General features: G+C 31.2%; 2 protein-coding genes across 2 annotated transcripts; one reads left to right on the top strand and one right to left on the bottom strand.

Moving 5' to 3' along the window:
• Positions 1-254: 254 nt before the first annotated feature.
• LOC100854184 (rust resistance kinase Lr10) lies at positions 255-3743 on the bottom strand. The gene is made up of 3 exons (XM_010664516.3): positions 2950-3743; positions 1632-1658; positions 255-1519 (listed from the first exon to the last, which is right to left on the bottom strand). The coding sequence occupies exons 1-3, from the start codon at positions 3620-3622 to the stop codon at positions 408-410; spliced, it is 1812 nt and encodes a 603-aa protein (XP_010662818.2). The 5' UTR covers positions 3623-3743; the 3' UTR covers positions 255-407.
• Positions 3744-5137: 1394 nt separating this feature from the next.
• LOC100854221 (LEAF RUST 10 DISEASE-RESISTANCE LOCUS RECEPTOR-LIKE PROTEIN KINASE-like 2.3) lies at positions 5138-9003 on the top strand. The gene is made up of 6 exons (XM_010664535.3): positions 5138-5901; positions 6011-6058; positions 6199-6222; positions 6642-6695; positions 7190-7210; positions 7706-9003. The coding sequence occupies exons 1-6, from the start codon at positions 5169-5171 to the stop codon at positions 8824-8826; spliced, it is 2001 nt and encodes a 666-aa protein (XP_010662837.2). The 5' UTR covers positions 5138-5168; the 3' UTR covers positions 8827-9003.
• Positions 9004-9855: the final 852 nt, after the last annotated feature.

Genomic DNA, 9855 nt, shown 5'->3' with positions numbered 1-9855 from the left:
AAAAAAAAAAAGCAAAAGAAACTCCATATAGACATAGTGGATGAGACTTATTTTCAAGTTTCCTAGATCTATTCTATTGCTATTTCGTGCAATACTATCTATCTTGAATGTGATGGACATTAGTTATTCTTGATTGAAAGGTGATCTCTAGAGTTGTGTGTAGCTAAACTATAATTTGGATTGTGAGAATATTCTTGGACATATTCATTAAAATATCATACATGATAAATACATTACATGGGAACAAGAACTTCTAGAATCTAACATCAATTGAGCCACTGGTATAATCATTGTGTACAATCATTTGTTCAATTAACAAAAATATAAATAGAAATGCTACGATGATGAACAACTACAATATGAATTTTTATAAAAATACACATTCATAATAATTTGAAGCAATTATTTTATTCTATTTCTGAAATGATTGCTAACTCTTGTTGAAAAACACTTCTTGGTTTGCTCAAGTTTGTCTTTGTTGGAGTTGTTGAAGCAAAAGGATTAGGAGGCATGGTTAACTTGCCTCTTCCTTCCAACATTTGAACCACAATTTTCATGGAAGGACGATCCATTGGAAACCATTGAATACATGAGAGTCCCACAATTGCTAATTTCTTTGCAATCTCAACATCTCCTTTTTCTTCAATCCGAATATACAATTCTTCCCCTCTATCCAAATGATTATAAATCCATTCTGGGAAGTATACTTGGCTAGTACTCTCCACACTAACATCAATGTTCTTCCTCCCTCCAACCATTTCAAGTAACAACATTCCAAAACTATAAACATCTGACTTATAAGACACATTCCCAAAATTCCTAGACAACACTTTTGGAGCAATGTAGCCTATTGTTCCCCTTGCAACGGTCATAGAGACCGCACTTTGTTCCTTGGAGCACAATTTGGCTAAACCAAAGTCAGAAATCTTTGGATTAAAGTTGTGATCAAGTAAAATATTATGAGGTTTGATATCAAAATGGAGGATTCTTTGATCACAACCTTGATGAAGATACTCAATTCCTTTCGCTATACCTATAGCAATTTCTTGAAGTTTCTTCCAACTAAGTGAATAGTTCTTAACATCTCTTGAAAATATGAACTTCTCTAATGACTCATTTGGTAAGTACTCATAAATTAGAGCTCGTTTAAATCCATCAGCACAAAATCCGACTAAGCGAACTATATTAACATGGTGGATTGTACCCATCGTTGCCACTTCATTAATGAACTCTTCTCCATTTCCTTGAGAATTATTAAGGATTTTTACTGCAACAAAAACTTCATGTGAAAGCTTTCCCTTGTACACGGTTCCATAACCTCCTTGGCCTAATTTATCTTTGAATTGATTTGTAATCCTTTTAATATCAGCATAGGAGTATCTTGAGGGCTTGAGAGCTTCATAGTCTTCCAGAAACCTTTTAACCTTTATTCCATTCTCTCTTTCTAATTTATCTGAGCTATAGAGACGATAAAACATAGCAATTACTAACACAAGTAGAAAGAAACCAAAGATTGTGCCTGCAAACATAAAAAGAAGAAAACTTAAACTTTTTTTATTTAAATAAATAGATAGAATAACCAAGTTAAGAATCCTTATTTCTATAATAAAAATGCATAAATAAAATATTACCTGTTACCATTGCTTGCTTTGATACACCTGTAAAATATTTAAAAAATAATAATAATTATCTTGTTGTGCTCTTGGAATTAACAAAATCATGCTAAATTGCATGCATATGATATGATTTTAATTTAATTTTATTCTAGGCTTCAACCCTATCTTTTGGGTCTCTTTCTTATACTCTACATGTTGAGTACCAATTCTACTAGTAACTCCATTCTAACTTGTAGTGGAGATTAAAACTTACCCTTCTAATATCTATTATGTATCTTAGTTAAACTATTCTGTTTCATAATAACTTACTGTCATAATGAAGCCCTCAACACTAATTCACCCTATTTTATAAAAAAAACTAAAATAAAAATAAAACTCTATCTCAAACAAATCTCTACTCTTATCCTATGACATTTTATATAGTGAGATTCCAATTGGTGAATTCTATGACACTTGGCAATTTGATTGACCATTAACATATAACTTCTCATGTTAGATAAGAGGGCAAAGGTATCCATGCATGTGGATACCCATTAAAATTAGGAAAATGATATTTATGAAAATTTTTACACAATTGTAATTATTGGGAGTTGCAACAAAGATGGATTACCAAGGAGGTTAGTATTCTCTACTTGGATATGAAACAATAAATGAGAAAATAATCTATTTTAAACAATCTTTAGTAATTTTCTTTTAGTTCCTTAAACATCTCCAAAATCCAAAATGAATAGTTGAATATCAATTATATTACTTTGCATTTTTACATTCACATTGTTGGAAAAGTATGGAGAAACAAAAAAAAAAAAGTACTTGTCATAAGTAGTTAGAAAAGAATCCATTACAAAAGAACTTTTAACATTGTTGTTATATTTCTTTAATTTTTCAAAAAATTAACTCCAAAATAAACAATAATTTTAAAATGTATAAAATTATTTTCACTAATTAATTATTATTTCAAATTATGACCTAATAAGACAAAATTATTTTGGTGAAAGATGCAAAATGATTAGTACTTAAAAAAAATCCTCATGTAAATAGTAAGTAAACATATAGTACTTTGATTGGTTGTAATCAAATTGATCTTTTTTTTTCTTTTTTTCTTTTTTATCTTTCAGACTTTCAGAATCCCAATAAAAAGTAAATTCCATCCAAGATTTTAGTTCTACTTTCCATAGCTTAGAAACTCGATCAGTAGAATTTATCAGCTCATATCCTTTGCAATGGCTTTTTAATTCCAAAATGGAGTATTTGTTTATTGGATCATTGTAGAGGATATGAGGCGGGAATGAAAGATGAAAAGAAGATGAATAGGGAATTGAGATACATAAAGTACCTTTAATACATTCAGTTTCTGGTTCCCTGCTATTACTCTTCTTCAGTCTGCATATGTGTCCTGCTCGTAGGCAGCTTCCACATATTGATTTCGGCCACTTCAAAGAAAACGCACTTCCATTGAATGTATAATCCGTAAAGACATGATATCCAACTGAAGCGTTGTAAAGCCTGCGGCAAGACGATAGGTCCATATTTTGGAGAGGATAGAAGGAGTCAACGGCATAAACTGGGTTACCAGGGATAGAAAGGCAAGGGATGAAGTGAGCAGCAAATGATTCTGCCGTTTTAAGTGAGGAACAATTGAAGAAGGTGACGTCCCCCTCAAATTTGAACTGGAAGGGGGACGAAGCTAAACTAAGGTTTCGAAGCTGTCTCTCAAGGCAATTATCCGGGTTCTGGACAATGATTTCCCTGGATTTGTAGATTATATTCTTCACCAAGAGCTTTACCGAATCTGGCAGCTCCAGCATGATCTGATTATTCTCAGTGCAAGATAAAACAAATCCCGGGTATCCACAGTGGTGTGGCTGGCTTTTTAGACGGAAAGGGAACTGGATGAGTGGACCCTGGACGCCACAACGATTTGATGTCGGGCACTCACCTCGGCCCCCTCTCATCTCCACAAACAAGGTCAGAAACGAGAACAAAAATAAAGAGAGAGATCGATCCATTTTTATGGAAGGAAGTTGTGACTTTTGCCAAGAACAGAAATCTCAGGGATAGGAAAGAAAGTGGAAAGGGGGATACAAATATTGAGAGGAGATTAGCCTGAAAATTTATAGAGAAGAATTCTAGGAAGGAGAATTACTGTGGTGTTACATTTTCAGTCAATTATCTTCTCTCTTTCAAATTTAAGTATTCCATTTAATTTGTACATATAATTTTCTATATGATATGTAATTGATTTTTACTTCTCAATGGATAGAGGATCTAGGAAGATAATAACTTTGCCATCACCTAGACTTTTTTATTCATGCATTTAGAATCAAGATTTGAACTTTTCAAGTGATAGAAGATTTGGAAACTCCATTCCTACTTGCCATCTTCACTTGTATCCACACATTTAGAGTCAAGATTTTGAATTTTCAAATAACAAACCTGTAATAACTAAAGATTGTTGGATGACATTGATTAAAACTTCTAATTAATTTTGGTTATACATCACGATATTTAATTTTCATTATGTCGCCATATTTAGAGGTCTCCCGTTGTTCTCAGCCAAAAGTCTTTAATGACTGAAGTTGTCAGACATGACTTGCAAAGGAATTCAGTGAATCTGATCATGAACCAAAGGTTGGTATGCTTTACCCTTATTTCAAATTGCACCAAAATGGGGACCAAAAGGTGGTTTAGCCGGTTGGCTGAATAATTGCAACTCATTTCTCTTAAATTCAACATAAATTAAAATGGAAGAATTCCAAATTAGTATCTTTCTCAAATGTCATAATGGTCGAGACCAACAAAAAAATATAAAAACGTTTTTACCTAAGCATAGTACCTATTCTAAAATTTAATAATATTTCATTTATTATAATTTCAATCTAAACGTACTGTCTTGCTTAATTTCTTTTTGTATGTTTTCAAAAAAATCAAATTTTGATATGATGTAGGAATTTGATGAGAAATACAACTTAAAATACAAATAATAAAAAACTACAAAAGATTATTCTAATAATTATGATTAATATCAAATGCGAAGTCATTTCTATAAAGAAAATTTTATCTAACTTGGTATATATTGTGTATCTAAAACTTATAGAAGGTTCAAATTTTTAGAGAAGTGGTAACTTAACATGATACAATGCATAATTCATTATTCATATATTTATATAAAGTTAATTTGGTATACATTATGGTCCGTTTAAGCTTCGAGGAAAGTTGCTAATTCAGCTATAAGATCCTTTTTATTTTTTACTTTTTGAAATTAACTTCAAATATTACTATATCAAATATAGTGATTCTTGGTTTTCATTATGTGGACGTATTTAGAGGTCTTTCCCTGTTGAACAGGCAATGCTTGAAGGTGTCAAAATGCAACTTGCAAAGCAGTAGAGTGAACCTTATCATGAACAAGGGGTGGCTATCCGTTACTTCAATGTGCAGTTATTCGCATACAGAAAAATCAAAGTACTTGATTATGACGGTCAATAAGTCTCCTTTCTCTTAAATTCAACATAAAAGCAGAAGAATTCCAACTCAGTATCTCTCTCAAATGTCATGATGCTCAGAGAAACAAAAGTTGTGGCATTAACAGTCTTCCACACTTTCTTGCTTGCAATTTGTGCTGCTAATAGAAACCAGATATGCAGGCCTTCTTCTTGTGGAGATATTAAAAAAATTAGCAACCCTTTCCGATTGAAAGGTGATCCGTCTGGGTGTGGTGATCCTGACTATGAATTGGTCTGCGAAAACAATCGTACTATGGTAAACCTGGACCATGGGAAATACTATGTTGCCGATATCAACTACGATAACTACACCATTCGGATAGTGGATCCTGGGGTGGAAAAGGGCAACTGTTTCTCCGCTCCTCTCTATTCCTTGACAAGAGAAATATTCCGTTCTGATAAGAGAGCATATTTTTTGAATCCGCATGAAGCGACCAATACAACGGTTTTGATGAACTGCGAGCAGTCAATAAGTGATGGCAACTATATTCCTATCACTCCTTGCAACAGAAGCAATGTGACTTCATCTTCCTCACAAGCATATGTTTATGCACTAGTCGGCGGAGGAGACTCCCTGCTGGTGAATGATATTAAGTATTCATGCACCATTAGCAGGACTATTATTACTCAATTCTTGAAGCCCGGCAATCTTTCAATGTCAGATTTGCAAGAAATACTTCTTCAGGGGCTTGATATTTCATTCTTGCCCTTCCGTTGCAAAAGCGAATGCCATGTGAAAGGGCCATACTGCGATCTAGATTGGACCAAAAATACTGTAAAATGTACGAGTATGAAAAATATTTTTTATTTTATTTTATTGTTTTGCTTCCTACAAAAAGGCTCTTCAACTAGGCAACTAATGTTACTTGCTTAATTGGCTTAATATTGCAGGGTACTCTTTTGGGTATTGGTTCTCTGAATATTTGGAATCTTTAAGGGGTGAGACTCCTGGAGTCAAGTTTTTATCTTTCATGTTTTATTTCTTGATAAATTTCATCTTTTATTGTCCTATATCTTTTTCATGTTAAATTTAATTTGTGTTTTTTTGGTTTTATTTATTTATTATTATTAATTAACAGATCGGAGCACCTTTTCAAGCAACGGTAAGGCCTACTTAACAATTGTTTGAATGAAGCATTTCTTTGATAGGATAAAATTGAATTTGAATAAAGCATGCCATTAAACTGGATTTTCCAATTTGGGAATAAATAAAGGAGTGTTGTTAAAGAATCAATATGTGAAATTATTAAAAGTAGAATTGTTATCATGACATTTTTTTCCAAAAAGACAGGATTAATCACTTTTTAGTTATATATATATATATAAAAGAGCCAAGCGGGTTAAATTATGTGGTTTAGTTAGTTGGTGATTACTATTGTGGGTTCTCTATTTTATTTTCTTCCTTTTTTGAGATAAATTATCATTATCTAGTTGGTCAACATGTAGGATTTGAAGACAAAATGCATAAGATTCTTCAACTTTTACCACTAATGTAATTTAATTACTTGATTTCATCATGTAGGTGTGAGAGAAAGATACAACAACTACTACCACTATGAAACTGCACTTTACCTTGGTAAGGCTTCTAGAGTTTCTATTATCATATGATTTTCATAAATTGGATAATAATAATAATAATAAAGACTTGTTATATTCAATTACATATTTAATCCCATGTGTTATATATATATAATTGAGATTCTCATTTATGTAGTGATTGAATTATTTATTTTATTTATTGATGATAATCCAAGTAAGTAAACTACTACTTTATTTTTATTATTAACTGTTAGTATAATAAATGTTTAGATGAAAGAGAAAATCTCCCTGTCAACTTGATAATTAATAATACACATAATTTATATGCGCACTTAATAATGGTATAGATGATTTTTAAATAGCTATAATAATAGTAATAATTTTTCTTGTATATCCATATCTCTTGCTTTTCAATCAATAAATAATAGTAAAAATAACTCTCTTATACCAGTCTATTGCTCATCTTTAATATGTAATATATGCAAATCTTTTGTTTTTAAATTTAATCATTTTTTAATCTTATTTTTGCAGGTTGGATAATAAGATACATAGGTAAGTCTTTCAAATCTCATTTTTTAATCTTATGTTTTTCTTTTAGAACTCATTTTGCCTTAGTCTTTTAGAAGTTTTTTCAAAGAAGATTGTATAAAGGTGCCTAGTTTTATTGTTCTACATTTGGTTGTACAAATATAAATTGGAATTCCATTTTTATGAAATTCAGAATTTTAATTTCAAATGAAATCATATATTTTTGCAAATTTGTTATGTATTGAATTTTAAATTTATTTAGAGTACAACCAAATTAACAATTGGGCATCCAATTCCATTTCCCAATTTTAAGCAATCAAACAAATTTTCTCTTTCATTATGTACAATATTGATTGGAAACCTAAAAACATCTTTCTATTGAGTCAACCAATAAGCAATTATATGGGTGAAATGACTTTTTAAACAATCTTATTTGGATTCAATAATTGAATGTAGATGATGATACACCTTCCTCTAATTTTATTTTTTTTCTTGATATTTTTAACATGTGATTTATAGGCATGATCATCATCGGGAGGGCCATACCTGGTATTTTGTGTTTGCTTGTCTATTTAATCTACAAGTTTCGACGAAGACACTTATCATTGGATGATGGTATTGAAGAATTTCTACATAGCCATAAAAATCTTCAGCCAATCAAATACTCATATTCAGAGATAAAAAAGATGACTCATAATTTTAAGAATAAATTAGGTCAAGGAGGTTTTGGCTCTGTGTACAAAGGAAAACTCCAAAGTGGTCGCATTGTAGCTGTAAAAATGTTAGTTATGTCAAAAGCTAATGGGCAAGATTTCATCAATGAAGTTGCTACAATCGGAATGATTCATCATGTTAATGTTGTGAGACTTGTTGGATTTTGTGTACAGAGATCAAAATGGGCTCTTGTATATGACTTCATGCCAAATGGGTCTCTTGATAAGTTTGTTTTTCTTGACCAAGGAAACAACATTCCCTTGAATTGGGAAAGATTATACAAGATTGCACTTGGAGTGGGACGTGGGATTGAATACTTACATCAGGGATGTGACATGCAAATTCTCCATTTTGATTTCAAGCCACACAACATTCTTCTTGATGAAGACTTCACACCAAAAGTTTCAGATTTTGGTCTTGCAAAATTATATTCAACAAATGATAGTATCGTATCCATCACTGCTGCTAGAGGAACCTTGGGCTACATTGCTCCTGAATTATTCTACAAAAACATTGGAGGTGTATCATTTAAGGCTGATGTTTATAGTTTTGGAATGTTGTTATTGGAAATGGTAGGGAAAAGGAAGAATGTTAACACATTTGCAGAACATTCAAGTCAAATGTATTTCACATCATGGATTTATAAATATGATCAAGAAGAGGACATGGAAATGGGAGATGCCACTGAGGAGGAAAAAAGGTATGTAAGGAAAATGGTGATAGTTGCACTATGGTGTATACAAATGAAGCCTGTAGATCGTCCTTCAATGAGCCAAGCATTGGAGATGCTTGAAGGAGAGGTTGAACTCTTGAACATGCCTCCTAAGCCAACTCTATGGTCTATTGATAATCATGAGCAATTCATGGTAGAGGCATCAACTTCATCATCCAATTCCATGGGTACAATTACCTTAAATGGAAGGTAGTACTACACCATGTAGTTGCTTATTTTGTGATCCAATAATAATGTGTGATTGTGTCTTATGTGTAAGGTTTCTATGAGATCGGTCTATGTAATAAGATAAAGTTTCTTCTTCAAACAATAGTTTGGTTCCTTGTAAGTGAGGCTATGTACAAATAATAAAATATCATTTTAGATGTAATTTGAAAAGTCTTCTTGCTTGCCCTTAAAATTATCAAAGAAAATCCTTCATTTCCTTTTAAGTTCTGTTTTTTTTTTTTTCGGGTATTCTACAAAAATAATTATTGGGGTTGTAGATGTTCAGGTAAGCTATTTTGTTATGAATTTGTTGCCAGTAGTAATATGGGCTTTCAAGGATCAATAGTGCCAATTACAACATTTCTTTTGTAAGTAATTACATGTAGTTTTTGTTAGAGAAATATCCTTGCCCCCTCCAAATGTTACAATTCAATAACACTCTTGGACATTGGATTGCACCATTCCATGTATGGTTCTTTAGATTAATGGATGTTTTGGTTTCTCCATTCTTAGATTTGTACTGCTTGAAATTTAATTAGGACTCTAATCTCACTCTTCACACTTTAAATCAGTCTCTCAAATTAAAAGTTGCATTTTAACAGAGAGAGAATTAACAAAGATGTAACAATTTGAGAGCTTAAAGCTTTCCATGGTATGTCTATTATTATAATTAATTATCAGCATAAAATTGTAGGAGCAAATAAATATTCAAAATTTTAAAATGGTCTCCTACAACTCTCACACTCCAATAATTTCTGTAATTCATTGTACACAAAGATAAAAATATCAGTAATTATGGGTATATAAGTATTTTGATTTTGTGAATATATCGGAGATATATCAACAGATATTTTAACACAAAATATTGATGACATAAAAATTAATGAAAATTTTAAAAATATTAGAAAAAAAAAACTCAAAAAAATGATATAAGGAGTAACATTTTAAAGTTATTTTAAATTTATATATATATATATATATATATATATATATATATATATATATATAAATTTTA

The sequence above is a fragment of the Vitis vinifera genome, chromosome 16 (assembly GCF_030704535.1).
Source record: "Vitis vinifera cultivar Pinot Noir 40024 chromosome 16, ASM3070453v1".
Lineage (NCBI taxonomy): Eukaryota > Viridiplantae > Streptophyta > Magnoliopsida > Vitales > Vitaceae > Vitis > Vitis vinifera.
Note: the sequence above shows the minus strand (reverse complement) of the source record. Positions and strands in the feature narration are given on the sequence as shown.